General features: G+C 34.3%; 1 protein-coding gene and 2 long non-coding RNA genes across 6 annotated transcripts in view; 2 read left to right on the plus strand and 1 right to left on the minus strand.

Annotated features, from left to right (window-relative positions):
• The window catches only part of LOC118448941 (uncharacterized), a 231,552-nt gene extending 216,210 nt beyond the window's left edge, over positions 1-15,342 (minus strand). The window contains exons 1-2 of the long non-coding RNA XR_004840278.2: positions 15,224-15,342; positions 14,924-15,045 (exon numbers count right to left, since the gene is read on the minus strand). This is a non-coding gene — a long non-coding RNA (uncharacterized LOC118448941). The remainder of the gene's footprint in view (positions 1-14,923; positions 15,046-15,223) is intronic.
• Positions 12,369-23,341, plus strand: LOC118448946 (uncharacterized). Of its 3 annotated transcripts, none has more exons than XR_014982792.1 (7): positions 12,369-12,789; positions 20,462-20,586; positions 21,041-21,169; positions 21,359-21,521; positions 22,350-22,559; positions 22,651-23,127; positions 23,204-23,341. It is a non-coding gene; the product is annotated as an uncharacterized LOC118448946 (long non-coding RNA). The 3 variants fall into 3 exon arrangements; XR_014982791.1 differs by having other exon boundaries at positions 12,373-12,789; positions 21,041-21,270; XR_014982793.1 differs by lacking the exon at positions 21,359-21,521.
• LOC118448947 (nuclear RNA export factor 1) lies at positions 15,498-17,688 on the plus strand. Of its 2 annotated transcripts, XM_085660521.1 has the most exons (3): positions 15,498-15,763; positions 15,847-16,404; positions 16,969-17,688. In XM_085660521.1, the coding sequence occupies exons 2-3, from the start codon at positions 15,986-15,988 to the stop codon at positions 17,561-17,563; spliced, it is 1,014 nt and encodes a 337-aa protein (XP_085516647.1). In that variant the 5' UTR covers positions 15,498-15,763; positions 15,847-15,985; the 3' UTR covers positions 17,564-17,688. The 2 variants fall into 2 exon arrangements, with proteins under 2 accessions (XP_085516647.1, XP_035738815.1); XM_035882922.2 differs by having other exon boundaries at positions 15,499-15,763; positions 15,847-17,683.
• Positions 23,342-24,974: the final 1,633 nt, after the last annotated feature.

The raw sequence follows: 24,974 nt of genomic DNA on the forward strand, positions 1-24,974 counted from the left end.
TGCCGCCTTCGACGTGCACACGCTCTCCCCCTCCCCCCTCTCACCCCACCGAGAGCCCTTTCCATACCACCCATCTCTCTCTCTCTTTCTTTCTTGCTTTGATCCTTTTAAAAAGAGAAGTTCTCTTGGATCTCAAATCCTTTTCCAACTTTCTTCTTTTCCATTCTCTCGCGGCTCTCATGCCACCCCCGGACTCTTCTCGTCTCGTTAAAGGATCAGTCGTTGTTGTTATTGTCCACCAGTTCGTCCTCCCTTACGCAAAATTGTCATTATCTATCACCGCGCGAACGAGACTCAAAGGCGAACGAACAGAAGGATATCTCCGCTACCACCGCCACCCCCGCTGCCGCCGCCTGGCTACTGAAACTTTAAAACGTGAGATGTCCGACTGGCTTCTCTCGATGGGAAAGATATTTATGGGTTACTTCCACAGATTGTACTACTGTTTAAATTGTGGGAACCGGTCAATTCGAATCTCTTCGTCATTATTTCTCAAACAATTGCAATTATCCAATATCGAAAAGCCTTATTACATTCTAAATATATAAATCTCTTGTGATATTTCATTTGAATTATAATGACAATTTGTAAATTATCGAATTTTTAACTATGATGTTCTAGATTCGACGTTAAGAAAAAAAAATGTTTGAACGTATAGTCTTTTACTAACATTCATGGTACGATGCCAGTTTCTATCGGAAATCGAATCTACATAGGAGATATTATTCTTGACGACGTCGTTATTCGGTATGCGAGAGTTTCACGATGCCGCTGCTTTTGACGTAAATCGCGAGGAGCGCCAGTCACGTTTCTGCTTTATTCCGTCGTCGTCCTGTTCCTGGCAAAGGACGTGCAAACATCCGTGGATCGTCGGTAACGATATATGATCCTCTTACAGCTAGATCAACTTTCAATCTTTCTTATAGATATAAGTAGTACGTACTTTTGTTTCTTTTCATTTTCCTTTTCGTTGTGTCAAAAAATGATTTTGTTTTTATTCCATTTCTTTGATGAAAAATTAATTTCTTTCTTTGATATATCGAAAGGTATAAATGAAAGAACAATATTTGGTGTACACAACGAATAATAATATTATCGATCTATTTCGAGAAATTATATTAGGTGTGACTTTGGACTAAAAAAAAAAAAATTGTTCATTAATATTATTAACAATAGAGACGTTCATTCGTAGAAAAAAATTGCGCTGTGCAATATTAGGTTCGTAAACATATGATACATATCGTTAAAGGTGTCAGTCAGTCTCGGCGAACGAGTCCTGAACGATCTACTCGATCGGATCCATCCGTTCGTGAACCCTTCCTTCTTCTTCTTCTTCTTCTTCTTCGTCTTCGTCTTCGTCTTCTTCTTCTTCTTCTTCTTGTTCGTTCGCCGATTGGAAAAGAAGAAAGCAAAAGGATACTAATTAGTGATTCCAAGAATCAAGCCCGTTTCATCCGGACACCGGGGGGGAATCAGCAGCGTGGATCAAAACGAAGGAAAAGGAGTTAGAACTACCGAAGGAGGTGCGAAAGATCGAAAGAAACGTAAGTCATTCGAGAAATTCGTTGAAGAAGTCCGATAAAGTCTCGCCGCGCGGGGCACGCTTCCGAACTCTCGCCATGGATAATTATACCGGGTAATTACGTTTCTAAGATAAAAACGATCGCTCCTATCGAAGAAAATGATCCTTTAACGTTTACGTATATTTAATCACTTTTGCATTATCTAGATCTAAGATCTTGATAAATTTGATTAATTCCATTTAAATATTATCTATACATACTTTATACAGGCAATTGAATTTAATGATCACAATTAATTTGTTAATAATAATAATAATAATAATAATAATAATAATAATAATAATAATAATAATAATAATAATAATAATAATAATAAAAATAATAATCGTGAAAATCGATGGCGAAGTGTCGCGAATAGAAAAAAAAAAAAGAAAGACCGACATTTAAGAACGATTGACGCTTTTCGATACGTCGCATTGAAATGTTTCGACAAATAATTGGAATTGAAATAAATGTATGAGAAATCTTCGGCAGAAGCGTCGGATCCGTCTCGAGGGTTTACCCTATGAAGGATTCGGTGTTGTCGTTCCTAGCGTGGACACCAATTTTAAGGCTCCGAACGAGCGGCATGGAAATAAAACAAGGTGGACACTAATTAGCGATTCCAAGAACCGAGAACACGAACCGTACTACACAGGCAAGAAGATCTCTCTCTCTCTCTCTCTCTCTCTCTCTCTCTCTGTCTCTCTCTTTCTCTCTTTCTCTCTCTCTCTTTCTCTCTCTCTCTCTCTCCTCGGTTTCATGGGCCTATAATACGCCGCGTGTTGTTGGATACAGCTGGTCGGAGGATGAGAGGTATAAGATGCATCGAAAGGACAAAAGGTCGAGACGAAGAGGGGAAGAGAAAAAATCCGAAACATTCGAACCAGCTACGAGTGTCAACTCACGGAATGCATTACCCTTGACCCTTTCCCTACCCCTCCCCCCTACCATTCTGGTCCTAACCTGTCATCGTAAGAATTTTTATCCTGAATTCTTAATCCTCCATTGTTCAAACTATCTTTACGCTCTTTTCTTCTTTCTTTTTTTCTTCTTTTTTTTTTTTTTTTATGTTCTTTTTTTCCTTTTTTTTTTTTCCCTTTTCTTTTTATTCCAATCGGCGTTATATATCCGATCAGAATTTTTTTTCTCGTATTTAATGAATCATTGGTGGTTATACTTACAATTATATCAAGGTATATCTGATGGATCGTTAATTCATCGGCAGGTTTTTGCTTTTCGCAAGGACATTCGTAACAAACCTACGAAAAACGTCAATCATCAATCTTCCAACGTCGATCGAGACAGCGCGTGCTTCGATCGGTCCGAAAATAATTTGAGAGGGCGCGTAATAACACATCAATGCCTGTTAACAGACGTAAGCTATATATATATATATACATATACTCGTATTATAGAAGGAAGGACGTGATCAGAGGAATTGTGGCCCGACGCGAGACGAATCGAAATTCCATTGTGAACTCGTCGATCTAATCGAACTGTCACATAAGGTACCTATCGAATTTAACGACTGCTCGATGATGTACCAGTTGCTTTTTGACATCGACGACGCATTTTAAAATTATTCACTTCGTGTGAACCGTACGATCCTGTTAATCCCAATACTTTCTAATTTAGAGACTATTAAGGATCACATGTGAAAAATTATCCATTAACATACAACAATTTCATAGATTTTCATTATTATTATCTTCTTCTTTTTTAAATGTAAATTAAAAATCTCGATACTTTCTAATATCATCAAATATAATCAAAGATTATAACACGTTTCGTAACACGTTAAAGTCTAAATAAGAATCACATCGTCAGATTAGATTAGTTATCACGAAAAATTTATCATGATTCCAAGAAACAAATCGTAATCTCGAGTTACTACCAGATATTTTCTTTTTTATTTTTTATATTTTTTTTTTTGGTCTTCCTTTTTTTTTTTTTTTTTTTTTTCTTTTTTTTTCCTTTAGTCTTTTTAGAATCCAAGTAACATGTCCGCGGATAAGAAATCGATTCGGAACGGTCGACTTAATTAAGCACGAACGAAAGAATTCCGATATAGTGGGCTCTCTCTCTCTCTCTCTCTCTCTCTCAGTCCACTTTGGGAAAGCTACTCTAATCGTGAAAGGAAGAGAACCGCGTGAATTCTTTCGGGTGTAATAGTGTTATCGGACGCAGTTCGTGTAAGACACGATGTGTTTCTGATACTACGACCATGCTACCTGAGCTGGGACCGCAAAAGGGAAGTCCTCGACGAGTCCTCTGAACAACGAGTAAGGACCAATCGGGAGCGTAGGCGGAACTTTCTTTCAATCGAATAAAACAATTTTCTTTTACGTCTATAATTTTTTTTTGTTTTTTTTTTCTGTTTTTTTTTTTTTTTTTTGTTTCTTTTTTTTATCGAGTGGACGAAATTAAATCTCTAAGATATCTAATCATAAATCTAATATCATCGAGATAAAAATAAATACTACTCGAATAATATTTTAATACCGTGGACGAATATAAATCCGAACATACATATTATCTATATAATTGAGAGAATATATATTGAACAAAGTATAATTAGAAACATAAACCTAACACCATATTACAGGTGTGTTATTAACTTTGGCGATAGAATTTATAACAAACTCGATACTATCTTTGCTTTTGTATCTGTCTCTGTCTCTCTAGTTATAGATGGTGAAAATAAATTATTAACAACGTTTAAGAGATGAATCGCGATTATTCGTATGGTGATAATAAAGTTGCACTCTCGAAGGGTGCTCTCGTGTAATCGAATAATAGTATACGAGTGTGCGCTTACTCCTAAACGATCTTCTTCTCCTCCTCCTCCTCCTCCTTTTACTCGAGCCGGAACGCAGCGCACTAAATTCGACATAAAAAAAGAACATGGCGGAACTATCGAACTCTGTAGGATGTTGGAGAGCGAGGGCGAAGTCCGGCTAACCACGACGACGACGACGACGACGACGACGACGACGACGACGACGACGACGACGACGACGACGACGACGACGACGACGACGACGACTACGACGACGATCGTTTCATTTAATTAAGACTTGTTTTTATTTCTGGTAAACTCGTTCGGGTATTTTAGGAAGCACCCGAAAGCGAAGGCTTACCTTGGTCGAACTCGCTTGGATTAATTTATTGGCCTGCCGAATGCCAACAGGGGATTGTTTCCCTCTATACGCGAGCCGACTTTTTCATCGCGAAAACAAAAACTTTTCTGGATAAAAGAACCGTTATCTATATCCTTTTCCTTTTACCTTTGTATTTTTAACGATAAGGGATAAAGGACATACATACATACAAACATATATACATAGTTATTTCCCATTCAATGACTCTTATCAAAAGAGGTAAATGGTGTACATTATTGAAACCTGGATTGGGACAAGAACAAACTTACGATCTTCAGATACCGATAACAGTTTCTGGACAATTCAACAATTGCATTCAACAATTTAATCACTTTCGCTAGCCGATCAATCGGATCAAATGATATTTCACGTATCCGTCATCATATACTTAGCACCCGAATGTATTATGTTACGACGTTAAATAGATTTGATTATAAAATCGATGAATATTTTATATCTTCTAAAAGGTATATCTTAAATTTTTTTCGAAGTTAAATAAAATAAAAATAATTTATTCCGATGATCATCTCTCTTACATGCGTTCAACTTTACCATAATTTTTATCGCCAATGGAATAGAAAGAGAGGGAGAAAAAAAGAAAGAAAGAAAAAAGAAAATAAAATGTAGAAAAAAGAAAAAAGGTAGAGGAAAAAAGATGGATAACGTGCGAACGATGGGTAAAAGAAAGGAGGGAAAGAGAAAGAGACAGAGAGAAAGAGAGAGAGAGAGAGAGAGAAAGAGAGGAGAGGAGAAGAAGGGAGTCTCGCGGAGAGGGTAGGTCGCAGCATCCCAGGTCCGCCTGATTCTGGGAAACGTGTCCTGCCAGCTTGTTAGGTGTCCCCAACGGTCCTTTAATATATGACTGGCACTCTACCCTTCCTCAAGAAGGAGGATGAGGTTGAGGTTGAGGATGAGGATGAGGATGAGGATGAGGATGAGAACTAGGACCACTGGATCCAGTTAGAATGGTGTTGCCTTTACCTGTGTTCGCGTACCAATCCGCTCTTGTTTTTTTCGTTGTTGTTTTTTTTTTTTCTTTCCCTTTCTTTCCGTATTAATAATAAAATATATTAATACAGAAAGAATAACTTTTTTTTACTTATTTTTTTTCCCCTTTTTTTTATTTTTTTTTTTTTTTTCTTTCATTATTTCCAAATTTTCTTATACTAATTACGACATGAGAAATAAAAGTATCATTCATATTTAGACTGTAATTAGAACATTTTCATATTTAGATTGCAATTTTAGATATTTTCTAATAATTAATCTTGATATGGAGTAAAGTATCACTGATGATTTAGGCAATTATAATAAGTTATGATGCAAAAAAAAATGAGAGAGGGGTTGGGCATGGGGGAGTGAAAAAGAAAGAAGAAAGGAGAAATCTCAATGGGGTCTTAGGCTTTGATGTTATAACCACGAGGCTAGTTACTGAAGAAAGAAAGAAAAAAAAAGAAAAAAAATATATAAAAAAGAGAGAAAGAGAGAGAGAGAGAGAGAGAGAGAGAGAGAGAGAGAGAGAGAGAGGGATCGATCGATCATCGGTTGGAATCAATCGACTGTAAGAGAGAAAGCGAGATACACATATGATCCTGACGATATCTAGTCATAACACCATTGTTTCAATGACCTGCTGCTCCGCCCAGTAGGTGGCACCACCCTTCACATATTAATGAGCCAACCAGTTTCGAAGATCATCAAGGCTTACCAGAAAAGATGAGGTGTTGAGAAGGCCGGACCTTTTAACGTCTCTCGCACGCCGCTCTTATCTCGCACGAAGGCCCACGTGCATTTGCATGAAACGCGCATTAGCGCGAGAAAGAGAGACCGATTATTCACGGATACCTAACGTTTACATCCTTCCTTATTCTCTACCTCTCTCTCTCTCTCTCTCTCTCTCTCTCTCTCTCTCTCTCTCTCTCTCTCTCTCTCTTTCCCTCTCTTTCTCTCTCTCTCTATCTCTTAGTCTCTCTTTCTTTCCGATCTCTTTCTCGCATATTTTTTATTATCTTCTAAATATGTTACTTTCTATATGTGGCTCTTTTTTAAATGAAATTGTTTATATTACGTTCGTTCCTTCTTCATTATTCGATGCAAAACTAACTCAAAAGATTTCCATTATTGCACGTTCGTTAATTTTCTATTCATGATTTTCTTAAGGTACAAAAAGAGAGAACAGTAACCATTGAGGTACTTAACTGTCTTTCTTTAAAAGAGAAGAATAATGATCGAGCGTTCATATATTGTAAATAATATGAAAGTCTGATAGAAGTATGATAGGATATATATATATATATATATATATATATATATATATATGTGCATGTTGGAAGTTTGTACGAACGTAATGACAAACGATAGCGCATATTCTTGCTTATGAAACGTCACGATGAATATTTTACCATTACATAAAACGAAATGAGAATATCTATCTAATAGTAATTGTTAACTCGTAAAATAATACATTTGAATAATCGAGAAATACGATAGTAAGCCATTAAATTTGCTTTTACCATTGGTTATTGAAGAAAACCAATATAACCCGCCATCGGATATCTACGTGCATATAGAAATTCTAAACAGAAAATTCAATAACGATATTAAACAAGACCATTCACACTTGAGTAGAAAAGAAAAAGAAAGAGAAAAAAGAGAAAATCAAAATGAATTACGAATCAAATGCAAACTCGGCACACATATACACACACACATATAAATATATAGTACGTAGGTATATATAGGGTACGTACGTATATACATATATAATATTATATGTGTTAAAGAAACGTGAGACTTCATTGGGATGTCGCAACTCTTTTATTCGTCCTTCTCGAGCGATCATCGAGACGATATATCGATAGTCGAAGTGTGAATGAGGCGCTAACGACCGGTGATTACCAAAGTGCGTACACGTTGCGTGCACCGTTCGCATTGCGTCCTCCGTGTGTACGAGAAGGAGAAGGAAGAAGAAGAAGGAGGAGGAGAAGAAAAAAAAAAGGACAAGGAGAAGAATAAGAATAAGAAAAAGAAGAGAAGAGAAGGAAAAGGAGAGACGCGAGCACCGAATAATCAGGCTCGTGTAGTCGAGGATGTCCATCAATCGTTGGCCCTTTCCTTAAGGACAGGACCTCCCGCGACGTTTCTCATCTTCTCACCGCTCGACGTGGGGCGTCCTCGGCGCGCGTTAAACGTGCTTCCTAACTGCCGTTCCACGATCGAAAGATCAACGTGGATCATCCGGTATCTCATGATACTCTATTTCTCTCTCTTTCTCTTTCTTTCTACACACACACACACAGACACACACACACAAACATATATATATATGTATATATCGAAAGAAAAAGAAAGCAAAAAAAAAAAAAAAAGAAAAGAATCCAAACATCTACGAGCTTTCGTCAAAATGATTTTTTCTTTGTTTTCAATTTATCGACTCGAGCGTAATGGATTTGCCCTCGATGTATGCAATCGAAAAGATTCTAATATAATGTATTTAAAGATAAATTAAATTCATTGCTATATCACGTGATCTTGAAAAATGTAAAACAAATTTATCCATTCGTAGATATGCAAATATTATCTATGTATTTGTATATGTAATAGAAAAGATACCAATAGTATTTAGAAATGAATTAGAATTAATTAAATACTTTGCATGTTATACGTACGACATATTCGATAGAATGAATATATTCGTCCTGATCCAATGTAAAACTTTTTGGTACAAATTCTTTTCTTTTTCTTTTCTTTTTCTCTCTTTTTTCTTTTGGAAAGTTAAATCTATGACTATTTAAAATGTAAAGGAAATTTATTCATTCGTAGATATGCAGATAGGTTATGCAATCGAAAATACTCTAATGGTATTTACAGATAAATTAGAATTAATTATAAATCATTGCTATGTCGTATCATTGTTTAACATATATCATAGAATATTTGTCCTGATCAAAACGAGACATTACGATCGAATTGTTGAAAGTGAAGATCTATGACGTTCAAAATGTAACGCATATCTGGGGAGGGAAAAAAAAACAAAACAAAAAAAAAAGAAAAACAAAACAAAAAAAACGTGTCCTATCGGAGGTAGAAATGTCAATTCAAAAATTTTTTTTGGTAGGATGATTTATGCCACGTCAAAATTTGATCGAAGACAATTGTAAAAGTGAAATTACATCGGTCGATAAATCGAGTAGGAGTGTAATACCAAGTACCGAAAGACAATGGACACTTACGGAACGAGAATGCGATAACTTTATATAGAGGATGGGGTTGAAGCGGAAGGAGAGTTAAACAGAGTGAGTGAGTGAGTGAGTGAGTGAGTGAGTGAGTAAAAGGGAGAAAAAGAAAGAGTGCGAGAGAGAGAGAGAGAGAGAGAGAGAGCAAGAGAAAGAGAGGGGAGGCGTGGAAGATCACGACTCACCCATACAAAATCACGAAGACGAGTATATATGGACTGGTAATCAAAGCCATAAATCCGAGGCGTAAGCAAGCTCCTTTCCGATAGAGATTCACCGTTCGATGCTTCTTTATCTCTTTTGCGCTGCTCTCTGTTTTATATATATATATATATATATATATATATATATATATATTATATATATATATGTATGTATATGTATATAAATGTGTGTAGTTACCGATCTCCGATTTTCCAGGATGTATCTCTCGCGTCTGTTGGCACTAAACGATCGATTACATCCACTACGATCGCTAATTATCGCCACGGTGAGATATAACGATCGTCGAGGGCGTCTATCGCGATGTAACCACGAAGAGTACCTTCTTTAAATCGTTCGATCGATTCTCGGTTCTCTTCTTATTCTTCTCTTTAGAAATTTCGATCCGCCCCCCAGCTGAAATAACGAATCTGACTACAAAAAGAGAGAGAGAGAGAGAGAGAGAGAGAGAGAGAAAGTTGTTCCGTGCGAATAAATCGTTTCATTTCTGATTGTCTACTTTTATTTTTATTTATTAAAGAACTAATCGGTCGTACCAATGCAATGGTCATGTTTCAAAAGTGATTATCTTTGCTTTGATATCTTTGAAAACATCATTTACACTATAATTAAAGACATATATATATATATATATATATATATATATATATATACGTGTGTATACGTGTGTATATGTGTGTATGTATGTGCATGTATGTATGTATATGTGTATATTAATCGAAATAATACAAGTAGGTACGGGATAAATTCTATGATGAAAAAATTGAATATGAATATAAAAAAAAAGGCCGAGGGAACAATTACATCTTCCTCATTCTCACGATCTCCAAGAGAAAAGATCAAAGCTTCGTTGAAGCTTCGTAAGAACACGGTGCACCTCGGGCGTAGAGGGCGAGAAATCGTCGAAGGTTCCCCTCCGCCGGCTGCTCGATCGAGCGAGGCACGAGGATAAAGAAAAAAAGGATAGGAAGAATAAAAGGAATAAAAGAATAAGAATAAAAATAAAAATAAGAAGAAGAAAAGCATCGGCGCTATATCGACGGTAGGCCCGTGCATCGCGTTCTTTGGGCCGGCGCAGCAGCCAGCCGTAGCGTTCCGCATCGTTGCGAGCGCATCGAGGCCAAGGAGGGCTCAACCCTCCTCCTCCTTCTCCTTTTCTGCCTCCTCCTCCTTCTCCTCTTCCTCCTCTTCCTCCTTCACCTCTTCTCTTCTCTTCTCTTCTCTTCTCAACGTCCCTTCTTACGGCCTTTCGTTCTCTCCGTTCTTCAGCCACGCGGAATGGGCGTGGTGATGCACGAGCGGCTATCGAAACGCTCTATCGCTAATAAATCTGTACCTCAACTAGAATCTGCCCGGGGCTTACTACTTTGCGTCAATGTAACCCTTTCGTCTCGCTATCCGAATCCAACTTCGGAGTTCTTCGTTTATATTATGAATTGTTACAAGATCGAGATCGATCAAATCGTACCTGCCTATCTTATTATTTTCAACGATATCAACAATGTTATTTTTTATTGTAACAATCTGATAATTTATCGGAATAAATACCTTCGTTATTTTTCTTTTTTCTTGATTTTTTTTTCTTTGTTTTTTTTTCTTTTTCTTTTTTTTTTTTTTTTCTTCTTTTTTTTTTTTTTTTTTTTTTCTTTTGAAGCAGGATTTATAGGATTAATTTCAATAAGAGACATTGCGGTGTGCTTGAAATTGATCGATTTATATAATTTCTTTTTGCTCTCTTTTCTTTTCATTGTCTTTTCCATTTTTTTCTCTCCCTTTGTTTTTTCTTTCTTTTTCTCTTTCTAAGGCGGTAAAAACTTCACTAGCAATACCACCTAGCGGCAGGAATTAAAAACTCTCCGTCTAGGTTTTTTACCGACCGCGATGTTGATAAAACAGTTTCAGCGGGTTTATTTAAAATGTTCATATTTAATGTAAAAATATAATCGTGAAATATATATTAAATTGTTATATTCAATGAGGGTCTAATTTTTTTTTAGCGCAACTATTTTTTTCTAATTAGTCATCGTGGGCGTTATCGATCTACGGAAGGATCACAAAGCTATATATTACAGAGTATAGATATTTTTCTAAGGATGTTGATAAATATAAAAATGACAGTAGTTGCCTGCAGGAACGTCGAAGAAGAAGAAGAAGAAGAAGAAGAAGAAGAAGAAAAGACGATGGAGTACGCATCCGGCTCGAGCCAATAAATTTTTCACATGACCTGTACCAATAATGCGAGATAGCGGGAGTAAAAGAGAGGCATCGACGCGATCCTGAAACAACTATACTTATCGAAGATCGTGCCTCGCAGGCTCCGAAGGAGGAAGGCGCGCGTTTTCAGTCTCGCTTCTGTAATTACGATCTTCCTCGTAGTACACACGCGGAACGCGAGCGTGCGCGCACATTCTGGGCCTCCCTTATTCCGCTTTTACTTTCGTATATTATTTTATCAGTGTATTTCGTAAAAAAAAAAAAAAAAAAAAAAAAAAAAAAGAAAGTAAAAGAAAAAAAAAAAGAAAAAAAACAGAAGAAAAAAACAAATTCTTCGTAAGATCCATGTCAAAAATATATTATGAACTATCGGTGAATATGTAGCCTTTTTTTTTTTTTGTTGTTCTTACTTCAACGTTCTCGCGTACGAGATTAAAACTGTGCTTTTTTCTTCTTTTTTTTTTTTATTTCTTCGTACATCATAAAAATTTATAATACCGATAGATATGATCGACAGAAGAGATAATATTCGTTATAATTATCGTAATCACTCTCGCGTAACGATAATAATTATTCATCCGAGGTACGAGAATCTCTTTCTCTCTTAAACTTTATCATATACGTCGGAAGAAATCAATTTTATTTTGAATATCGATCTCGACGATGTTTTAACACAAAAGTACAAAAGAAAGAAAGGAAAAAAAGAAAAAAAAAAAAGAAGAAAAAAGAAAAAAAAAAGAAAAAAAAAAGAAGAAAAAAAAAGAAGAAAAGAAAGAAAGAAAAAAAAAAAAGCTCGATGAAACAACACACGCGACCTAGAGGCTCTCTCTTCTCGTCCACCCCTTGTCCTCCTTTCACGCGTTCTATGTAAAGGGGGTTGCGCGGTGCTCGAGGCAGTTCATACCGGCTGGCAACATAACGTCGATCGTGATAAAAGCATCGGACAATAATAAACAATGCGTGAAACGACAAGTACAGTCCGTAGGTATGGCGGCCGTGGCAAGGCATTTCGCGAGAGATGCTATCGTTCATTCGTTCGTACGTACGTACGTTCATACGTAGGTACGTACGTACGTACGTTCGCTCGCGGACTCTGTGTGTCGGTAGCAGGAACACCGGAGCGCAATCAATCATTCGAACCGGATAAAATATAAAATACGGTGCCACGGCCCCGATGTGTTTGCCGTTTTATTTATTTGCACGGTCATGCAAGCTACGCGGAATTAACGTATTTTTTGCACGCGACCACCAGGATACGAGCGAGCGCGCCTCCGAGCTTTATTATCGTCGCGAACATTACGCGAGAAATACGAACGATGAATTTAATGCATCGACGGGGGAGAAAGAGGAGAGGCGAGGTGGAGCACCGTGGCATAGTAAAAAGAAGGGAAGGTAAGTAAGGTGGAACACGGAGTGGTGGAGATTGGGTAGAATGAAATTCGCAAACGATCGAGATAAAATATAAGTTGCTTCTAAATTCTCTATCGACGTACGTAGTAAATGTAAGAGTATCTATTAATATTATAATTTTAAAATGTATAATATGGTATATTATGTGTCACAGATTAATATATTATTATTCGAAAGTGATTAAATAATATCTCGATCGAGACAATATCGTGCTCGTTCTCATCCACTTCTCACCTTCTTTTTAATGCATAAAAAAAGATCCATAGTAAATCCCTACAGTCCTGTATCGAGTCCATAAAGTAGCCACCGAAAAGTCGAGACCGGTGATGGATGGTACGCAGGTTCGTATCTTGTATCGCGGTATCGCCTTGACCGCTTGTGCTTATTAAACTGTTCGGTATTTCTCGTCGACGTGCAACAAGGCAGAGTTGCTTGTTTGCTTGGTTTGCTTTGGTTGCTTGGTTGTTCGGTTGCTTACTTGCTCGGTTGCGCGAAGAAGATGATGCGGAAGGAGAAAGAAGAAAAAGAAGAAGAAAAAGAAGAAAAAGATAAAGATGATGAAGAGGAAGAAGACGAAGACGAAGACGAAGAAGAAGAAAATGAAGAAGATGAAGAGAAAGAGGAAAAGTAGAAGAAGATGAAGAAGTGGGACGAGACAGCGACGACGAAGAAGATCGATGCACCGCTCCCAGCTACCTTCGAAACTTTTAATAAGTGTCATCGACTACCGAGGTAGCCGTGGACGCATCGTTATAAATCGCTACCGTTTCTTTTACCTCGAGATTCCCTTCCTTTTTTTTATTTATTTACTTTCTTTTTTCTCCCCCTTTTCCTCCAACCCATCGCATCCGAAAAATTTTTTTCATTCGGAACTTCCCACCATTTTTCCCCTTCCTCTTTCTTCTCTCTCTCTCTCTCTCTATCACTTCGCCAATCGTGCTCCCTTTTCCTACCACTCATTTTTTTTTATTCGAACCATCGTAATAATCGATATAACGATTCGACGATATTATAACGAACAACGATGAAAATTGTGAAAAGATCTAAGACGTTGGAATTTCTCTTGTTGTTGAAAGGATTTCTAACGAACACCCGGTACAAGGAAAAAAGGGATGCTGAGAAACAAGACGCTCTTCTTCTGCTCTTAGAACGGCAACGGATCGCTACGTTATTATTTTCGCCAGTTATCGAATTAGATGTTGGCTTAACGGGTACGTACAAGGTACTCCCTATATACCCATGGCATAGGCGTATATACTATATTTACTTTATAAGAGTTTGTGTGTGCCCCAGAGGCCAGATTGCGAAAGATATATGTATATAATATAAATATATATATATATATATACACACACATATATACTCATATGTATTATATATATGTGTATATATATATATAGATAGTATATTACGAAATACTTTTTACCAACAAGATTTTTTATCGACCTTATCATATGATAACTTATCATATGATGAACTTTACTTTTCGATGAGCAACCACAGATGGCGCGGTTAATTAATTCCATACATTTCGATAATCGAAAATGTCATATATATATATATATATATATATGAGAACACTCGGATAAGGTAGAGATCTGCGCCATTGTTAAAAGATCGAAGAAAATGTATAAAGTTATAAATCGATTGAGAATAATCGCGTTTACGTACGACGCCCATGGATCTTTCATCATATTTTGTCTTTCTCTCTCTTTTTCTCTCGCTTTCTTCTCTTCGTTCTCTAGCATCGAACGTTGGTTGTATCGATGCGTCGAGAAGGCAAGAGAGAGCATCCTCCGAGATTACGGCTTATTCGTTACTACCTACAACGTACTTACGTTACTTTTAGAACTGCTTATTACTGTGATTACCCGCGCATAATACAACGGACCGAACGTTCTACAATTTATTATTGAATTGCTATAATGCGCTTCGTATCGTCATATTGCAGCACGTATATACATGTATGTGTATATATATGTATAATATATATATATACATATATATATGTACACGTGTATGAACACGTATAACGCAAACGATCAACGGTCTATCCTAAGATACAAAACTATCACATCTATGTTCAAAAGAATATTAAAAGAAATAAGTTACTTACACCTTTCGCAATTGTACGTACATAGGTAAATGATTATGACGATACTCGAACTACGGCTCGTTGTAGATATGGAAGAATTCTTTTTTCATTTCGATGACAATCAGGCGATGACAATGATGATGCTGAAATCAAAGACAGAAGAAAACTTTTAAGAAATCATTGCTTAAAGAAGTCCTCCCACTCCCCCGACGAAAGTAGACATAGATAAATTTCATGTATTAGACACAGTAATAATTAATTTTCTATTCTAACAACAAAGAAAAATGACGATGTAATTTTTACAGAGATCATTTTACTTACCACAATAATATTAATATTCTTCATTTATACAAACTTTTCCGCGACGACTTTTATTTCGAATCTGGACTATGTCACGAACCGGCGGAACTAATCTTACTATTTCGAGATTTCGATAATCGCAATAATATCGAAATTATATTGCTACTTCCTTCAGTAGGTGACTGTGATTGGTCGATCGAAATTAATCGAATAATACGAAATCTGATTGGATCGTCATTATAATACGAACAAGTAGTACTTATATTCTTTTTTTTTTCTTTTTTTTTTTTTTTTTTTTAAGAACATATTCAATTAACATTATTATCAGAACATTTATTAATCGTTATCATTAATTATGTTTATGTTAATATCTTCTTCTTTAATATTATATCGTACATTCAAATATTATATTGATTATGTTGTTACGGGATGGTGGCATTAACTGATTCAAAATGTCTTATCCGAAAGAAATATCTTACAATAAAAAATTATGAATTATTATAAAAACAATGATTAAAAAAAAAGATAATTAGAATTATGAATTGAATTAGGAACTTATTGGTAATTATGTATTATTTATATTATTGAGTTCACATAGGTTAGAAAATTTTATATGCAGTAAATAAGAAATTTTTTTTTCACAGGTATTTTTTCAAGAAAATTGTAAACAGGATCAATAGTTATATATATATATATATATATATATATATATATATATATCAATATTGAACAAAGATATTGCCATTAATATTATGCTATTGATTTGACAAGAAATCAAGCAATATGCAAAGAAATTTGGGATGTTCACGTACTCGTACTCTAGATTCTTCTGTGGCCATGAAATTGACCATGGGTCAAAATTCTATGTTCCAAGAACGGCTACTAATGGAAAATCCAAATTTGTGGCATGAGTTTAAAGTTATTAGAGGTGCACAGTATAACAAGGAAGAAGTATTAAAAGCTATATTGAATTCTATAAAGCCTATATATTTGTTACCAGTGAAATATCAAGTGCGTGGCGAAGACTCATATTTTATAGCTAAAAATTGTGGGCCTGCTATAGAGAAACTATGCAGATCTAGTTTAATTATTAAAAATCCACATGGTAATCCTCTGATTTTGACAATAGTGTTGGGTTTTGCCCCGGTCCAGGATTTAAATGTTAATATACAACCACTTCTTCTAACTACTCTGACAAGAAGGTATGATTCTAATACAAAATCATTAGATTTGGAAGCATTTCATAAGGATTTAGATTTGTCTAAATCCATTTATTGTCCTTTGTCTCAAATAACAAACTTGGAACATGTATTAAAAGTGGCAAAGAAAACAGTGGCCACATTCGAACATTTAAATTTAAAGCATAATGAATTATACACATTGGATGCAATGCAATCTTTAGATTTAATCTCTTTAAAATATATAGATCTAAGGTACAATAGTTTAATGAACATGAAAGATCTTGGGGCCTTAAAAAATTTAACAATTGTGAAACTTTGGTTGGATGGTAATCCATTATGTGAAAATTATTCTAGTGCAAAACAATATATAAACTCTGTGAAGGCACATTGCCCACATATAATTCAGTTAGATGGTGTATCTATATCTGTTTCTGATATGCCATTAATATACAATAATTATTTCAAAGATAGTACAAAACAAGAACTTGTATATCAATTTGTTACACATTTTTTCAATTTATACGATCAAGGAGATAGAACGCTTTTGAGAGGATTATATGATAAACATGCTTTTTACTCTTTCAGTTTTAGTATTCCATTTTCTATCGCACATAAAAGAAAATTAGTGCAATTTACTACAAATAGAAATATTTTAAAAATAACAGATCCTAATAAAAGGGATAAATTTTTATATTATGGAGAAGATAATGTATTAAATGCTCTAAAAACATTACCAAAGACTTATCATGATAAAAACTCATTTCAATATGATCTGATATATGATGACAATGAATGTATAGCCATATCTATTTCTGGATTGTTTAAGAATATTGGTAGTGATCCTCAAGTTCTGTCATTTAATAGAACTTTTATTTTATCAGTTAGACCTGACAATGAATATATTATTACAAATGATCAATATAACATTGGTGATGCTCCAGATAATAAATCTTTAACTAATATAGATAGTACAGTATCCAATGAGGATTTTATACCTGAATGTTTTAGCTCAACAGAGAAATTTGAAATAATTACAAAATTTGGGCAAATAACTAAATTAACCAAAGAATGGTGTAAAACATATTTGAATAAGACAAACTGGGATATGCGAAAAAGTATTCAAAATTTTATAAAAGATTTGAAAAGCAATACTGTACCGCAAGAAGCTTTTAAAATATAAAATATAAATTCTCGCTTATGAAAACATATATATTTTATATATAATACAGTTTTACTATATTTTTGTAAAATTATTTAAAAATTTGTAAAAAACAAAAGATATTCTAAATCTCAAATTAAATTTAATTTTTCATGTTGTAGGAACTGCTCTGTTTTATCTTACGAGTACTCCTAAACGTTGTATGTTGTTACCAACAAATAATTTTATTTGTTAAATATATTGAGTCTATTTAATGGCTTCATTAATGATATGTTATTTACGGAATTCCAATAGACACAAGTTTACCAAAGAGGAAGAATGCCCATCAATACATTATCAAATGCAGTAATAACATTTGAAGAGAGCTTGATTCATTGAAATAATCTCGTAGATGATTGTCCATTTGCATTCCTTTGATCATATAAAGTTTACCATCGTTACCGACCGATCACGAGATATCTTATAGTTCTCTGACTTATCAATCCGACTAAAAATAATCGGTAAAAGTAATTCTTTGTTTTACCGACCAAACAGATAAACATTAATCATTGAAAAATTACTAAATTCATCATTACTATTGTATTTAATATAAATCAATATTCCCTATTCTAATTAGATGAAATTTTCAGTTTTGGAAAAAGCATTGAAATGTTTTATAATTGGAAGCAGTAATGTACGAATGGAAGAATTTATAAAATATGGATTATTTAGAAACAGATTAAATCTCAACAATCCATGACGAAGATGTGTCGTGTTACATTTATGTATGTCAGCAAAAAAAAAAAATTAATTCGAAACAAACGATTATGAATTGCTCTAAGAAATTTGTAGGACATTTTTAAAACTTTCTATTAATACTTTCTATTTCTTTGTATATCGTATGTGGTAGGTTTCTTATTTTCTCAAAGATGCGAGAAGCATTTCCTGTTGCGTAAAGGGGAAGATTTCCTTGTTCCATCATATACAACGAAAGACTCTTCAGTGTTCAAGATTGAAAAGCGTTCGGATGCATATTGCACGTGTTACGCGATCATAGAGACTGAATAGAAGAGATTCTAGTTGTTACGAGAATATCTAGTATACAAAGGTAGATACACAATACATGTAAATAAATAAATTCTTCGAACATTCATTTTTCTAATTTGTAATAAAATTTGTTAATACAAGATTTATACACAATATAAATATAGAGCCCGATTGTATCAAGTATATTATTTAAAAAAAAATATATATATATATATTTTATCATGAATAAGAACCAAGAAGATTCATAAAACTCTCACGGAGGAGACTACATCATCGAGCAAACACATATAAGACATATACAAGTCAGAAACGTATACTTCGGAGATGGCTAGAATAGATAACGCATCAGTGAAAGTAAAATTACGAAGGATCTATGGAAATTTTGGTGTGTTAGTAAGACTTTCAAAAACAATTTGAAAGAATAAACGAAAACAAAAAGAAACAAAGTATATTATTATAAATAATTATTAACCGTTAGGTATCTTTGATAACTACAATCTCTGAATATCAACCCGAAAATGAAAAAGGAAACGTTTATTAACGTTGACGATGATTCGGCTAATGAAGAATGAAAGTATAAGTTAAAAAGTGAAATGTGTTCACGCGTGACGCAACACCTGGGGAAACAAGTCGTGGGAGCAATTAAAATAATAATACGTGGCTTGTAAGGTAGACATTAAACAAATCGCGTGAATCCACAGGGACCCCCCTTTTTTTTTTTGCGTTCCTCTCTTGTAATCATTCTGTAAATAAATGAAGAAAAAAATTGATACAAGTGACGATATATAAAGAAGAAAGAAGAAAAAGAAGAAAAAAAAAAGGATAAATTATAATTTCTAAGAAGTCTCTCTTTAATAAGATCTTTACATTATAACTTATAAAATCTTACACGTAGATCCAGTCTTACGTATAGAAACGAGAGGGATTCGCTTCACTGACTGGTACATCCTTGTGCCAGATTCTAAGGTACAACGATACATTCGTACAACGGGATAAGTCATCAGTCAGGAGTCCTACGACTTCTCTTATTCGCAAGATCTAAACTGTTGTTATAGGATTCCACGCACGATGAATGATATAGTATCGTAATGACTGGCAAAATCTGCACAAATTACACTGGCTTTCGTTTGTCCTGACATATTTTTCTTGCTACCGACGTATCGAATTGTTCTATCCTGTGAGAAAATCGACCGAACAATTTAAGCAACTCGCGCACCAATTCCCACGTCTAGAAAAGGAACTTAATTCAGTAAGTATCGTGCGATATCTTCTTCTTCTTTTGTTTTTTTTTCTCCTTTTCTTGGACATTTTATTTAAACAATAATAATATTAAATTGATCCACACTGATGAACAGGTTGAACGATGCTATTAGAACGAGCTGGTTCCAAAAAAAAAAAAAAAAAAACATTGCATAATCAAAATGAAATGTATTAATTTTGTATATCACCGAGAGCGTAAGAAGTATCACAACGTGATATTTTCTACTAGAATTAAAGATGGCCTATTACGCAAAATGCATTAGCGCAAGACTCCCTATCTGCTCCTGAAAGAGTACGATAAATTTCCATTTCTACCCCCTTCAAAGTTGGCACGTGTATTGCGCACGTGTACTCTCCTGCCCGCTTAAAATTGGCATCTTCGATATACCAAACCATTGACGAATGTATATATATATATATATATATATATATATATATATATTGTACAGTGAATCTGCACCGATTTCATTGTACAATATATATACAGGGTGTCTTATATTAAATTTGATCCTTTAAAACATAATATTACAACAAATTGTAAGAAATAGATAAACAAATTATGATGGAAAAAAACTTTTATCAAGATCGTTCTCTTTCTATAAAAATAATTGCTAACATTATTAAAATTTGTAGATATATTTGATATGATCGAAAGACAAATGGAACACCCTATATACATGGACCTATTCAGGATGCTGATCTTTAGACGAATGGTGATTTCTAATCTCTTGATTGCCCAAGAAATTCCTTATTTTATGGTACCACTATATTTACATTATTTTTCTTCTTCAAATTCTCTCGTATTACTCGAGCAAAACAGTGGCGGATAATAATCGTGTAAATTCGTAGCTGCTGACGTTAATTATGAAAATTATCCTTTGCTAATCGTAGGAGGAAACCGTAAGAGCAGAACGTAAACGAATGAATCGTATCATTAGCTTTCCGAACGATTCCATCGTTTGCACCTTACTTAGCTGAAGTTAATTATCTGCTGCATTGAGCTATACTTTCTTCGCAATTAGTTTAAAATATAATAGTTTAATTTATATTGATAATTCATAATTAATTTCTTTTTATAATAATATTAATTGTAATCTCGTTAGAAACAATTTCATAAATTAACATTAATTAATCGATATAATTAATAATTACATTTAATTATTTAATTAGATTTTCTTGAATATCGACTAACGATATTATAATCATCTGCAGGAAAATACAATGAACAAGCACGTAATCCGTTCATGGCATTGTTATCTTGAAGGCACACGGCTAATTAAACACGCAAGTCCCTCTTCTTGACCCCACCTCTGAAGACTCACCTATACGTCCGGTCCTTCGGTAACAAAAACAAAAAAAAAGAACTCTCACGAGAATTGCAGGTCGTAACCCTTTCAACTTTTCTCCTTGAAAGAATAGCATCGAAGATGAAATTTCAAAACGTATCATATATAAATAAGATCAATATATATATATATACTTTGTGAATATATATAAACATAATATTTATAATAATATTTCTCTCGATAGATGTATACTGTTTTCGAGAAAATTCATCGAATCATGCTGATGACAGATTCGTTATATTACATAATTTAATGCAAAAAACTCACAAAGATAAATTCACTGTACATCGAGGAATTTTATGTTTTATCTAAAGCTTCAAGAAGGAGACATCGTGATAGAGAAAGTTGTATGTATCCATCTATCTATCTATAATATCGTATATAGCATCCGTCTACTGACTTATGATTATAAATCAAGAAATATAATCGCAGGATAAATAGAATAAAATATTAGTATAAAATGTTGATCTATATGACAGATAAAAAGATCAATGTCTCGTTATTTGAAATCAATGAAGGAGAAAACGAGTATCGAGTAGGAGGATTTATACTCAATGAAGCATATAAACGTTCTTTTACGTTTACTTCCTCATTAGAACAATAATAATCGTTTATAAAATGATTTCTTTTTTCTTATCTCTATAAATTTAACATTTTTAATTTAACACATTTTCCTTCCACGCTAGAGTTGCTTCAAACGTATATATATACAACATATATATATATATATTCGCTAAGTTTATGAACCAAAACGAAAGGACGATCACCTTCTAGAATAGAGAAATCGAATACACCGAGTTAACACTCCATTACAATTTTTAATTAAGCATCCCTCGTTTCATGGTCGGGCACACGTCTCACTCTCAGCTGTCAGAGCATAGACCGTGGAAAGCTTTCGACTCCACCGACTATCTTAAACATCCGAGTATTTTTTTCTTTCTCCTTTTTCTTTTTCTTTTTTTTTTTTTTTTTTTTGTTTAACGATCTCTTTACATTTGACAGGACATTACGAAATCTCTTCTGACGGTATAATAATTCCAGTTTTATTTTTTTCTTTTTCTATTTCTCCTTTTATTAACAAGAAGAGACCTTGCGATTCGTGATGAACGCGATCACAACGATAGTCTCGGTGAGCGCAACCGATGGTTCTACTTCAAGGCAAACTCTATTTTCAGAAAGATGGATCTAGTATAAGATGATCGATGATGATGGCGATGAGGAATAGATCTTTATTTGTACGTTGTTCTAATAATTACAAGGGATCAAGGATTATAGTCAGATATATACATATATATATATATATATATATATATATATATATATATATATATGTATATATCTCTTTATGGCCTTTAATTCTTTTTAGAAGGTATTGGAGCTTCGAGGTAATGTCTTATTATTTTTATTTATTTCTTTGGAATTCTTTGGCATTATCTTTAATCTTTATCAATATCTAATGACATAATTAATTTTCAGATGAAATCAAAATTGAAGAAAAACGATAATATGATAAGTACAAGAGAAAAAGATGGAAGTAAAAAATAATGAAGTACAAGTAACGAATGTCACGAACAAAGGAAAAAAAAAAGGTCGAACGATCTCTGATTATATTCTGATTCAGGACGAACGAGACTCACGTTGGATCGTGCTCCTACTCGAAGACGGCACGGTGTATCTCGTCTCGTCTTTGCTGTACGCTCGCCTTTTGCTTTCACTTTCTCACATGGTGGAAACGAGAAGAAACCCTCTTCATCCGCTCCCCCACCTCTTCCTCCTCCATCACCACCACCATGTAACAACGATCTCCTTTTAGAATCACTCTTCTCTCTTTCATGAATTTATCGGTTCGTTTTGCCAACAGCACTTCTTCAGCTAGCTGGTACAGACTTGTGAACATTCTTTAATTTAAATAACATATATTATTTGAAAGAAAATGTTTATATTCATCGTCAAGTAAGTTCGTTTCCCATGAAACATTATATGTGAGAAGAACATATCAAATGAAAATAATAGAAAATTTATTCTCTAGATTTATTGAATAATGTATTATTCAATCTCATTAGAGTTTGATTCTATATAAGTAAAATAATGTAAAACATATGACAGAGTTAAAATTTATGGGCCGATTAAAGAAAAACCGAAAATGACATAAATCGTCTGATCGAGGATATATATATATATATATATATATATATATATATATAATAAAAAGATTTAAAGAATTTCTTCATGCTTTCTCCAGCAACGTGACTGTAACGACAAAGATCATTAAAGTGCCATATATGTGATGTACCAGTCACGTAGGTCAGGATCTGTAAGAATGCAAATTTATTGTTCTTGTGTAAAAGATTTCTTTAGTTTTATACACTCGAATACATTATGCAAAGTATATACGTTGAACCACGCCTTTGTATTTATCTCCGTAAAATTGTCCTTTTCTCCTCAAGAAAAGAAATCTTATTGCAGTAGTACGCATGGCACAGAGAAGGCCAAGAAAAATCTTGCACTTTCACCGTATCAATGGATGATGCGTCAAAGGAATAAACAGAGAAAGATATAGGAAATGCGAATGATCACATATGACTCGTATATTAAACGATGGTCCAACACCGAGAAATATGTACAGATATATCTGAAATCGAAATTAATTGTCGGAAGTACGATGTATTTCGCATACGTTTAGCACCTTTTTAACATCCGCTTGAGCAAGAAACTTTGTTGGGGACACTAGAGCCAAGCAAGCATCCGTTCGTCGATGCTGAAAGAAAAAAAAAAAGAAATAGAAAAAGAAAAAGAAAAAGAAAAAAGAAAGAAATAATAGCCAATTTCTCTCTCTCTCGTTCTCTCTCGTTCTCTCTCAATCAATATTTTATTGATGAATAGAACAATATCTTGGGACAAGAACAAGAACGTGGGTTTCAAAGAGAGACAAGAAGGTCGACGTTGATTTTATACTTGACTATCCCTATTGGTAAAGATTTCATCGCGGAAAGACACTTTGAAAACCTTTAACCTTACTAGCTTTCTCCAAAGTATTCGATTAGTGTTTCTTTGGTAATTGTCACGACTCAATAATTTTAACATAACATTTCACAACTCGAGCAAATTTCCAAATATAAATATATTTTTAACAAAGATAATTTCTTCTCAGAATGAAACATTCTCAGTGGAAGGAAATCACGAAAAATACTAGTCTGACGACTAACAACTTCTATTCGTGAACATCGAAAAGACCTTCCTTTCTCCATAAAGGCGATTCTAGTTTGTAAATACCGCGACACGAAGGCCTGGAGGAATCTTCATCGAAGTCCTTACACCTACACATTTCTTCTATGTTGCCTATGCCCGTGTACATGTAAGTCAGAAGGCCTGTGGATGCCTGTAAATAGACGTACACGCCTGTAAGTGCAAATATCGTGCCATCTACGATAGGGGACCCGCTTCAGAGACAACTTTCGCCCTCCAAGGCTGAGAAGATTCCTCGAGTTGAACTCATCCCAAGCATAATGGATGTCTCGCGTGCGACGGTCATTGAAAAATATAATACTCTTACTCGTTAATTAACCGTTATGAGTAGCGTGTAACTATGATGCAATATCTCCCTAATGGTTAATGGATAAGGGAATGACAAATAAAAATAGATTGAATAAGTGACAAATGTATCATTGAGTTTTAGTAAATTGAAGAAGAGAAGGCATGTCGAGCAAGATTTCACAAATACCAAAGTATCTATTTCTTCTTTCTTTAAATGCTTTACGTTGAGATTAACGGTGGTATGTTAGGAGGATGCGTAGAAGATC

This window comes from Vespa mandarinia, chromosome 12, assembly GCF_050613455.1.
Source record: "Vespa mandarinia isolate Hongniang chromosome 12, ASM5061345v1, whole genome shotgun sequence".
In the NCBI taxonomy this organism is placed as follows: Eukaryota; Metazoa; Arthropoda; class Insecta; order Hymenoptera; family Vespidae; genus Vespa; species Vespa mandarinia.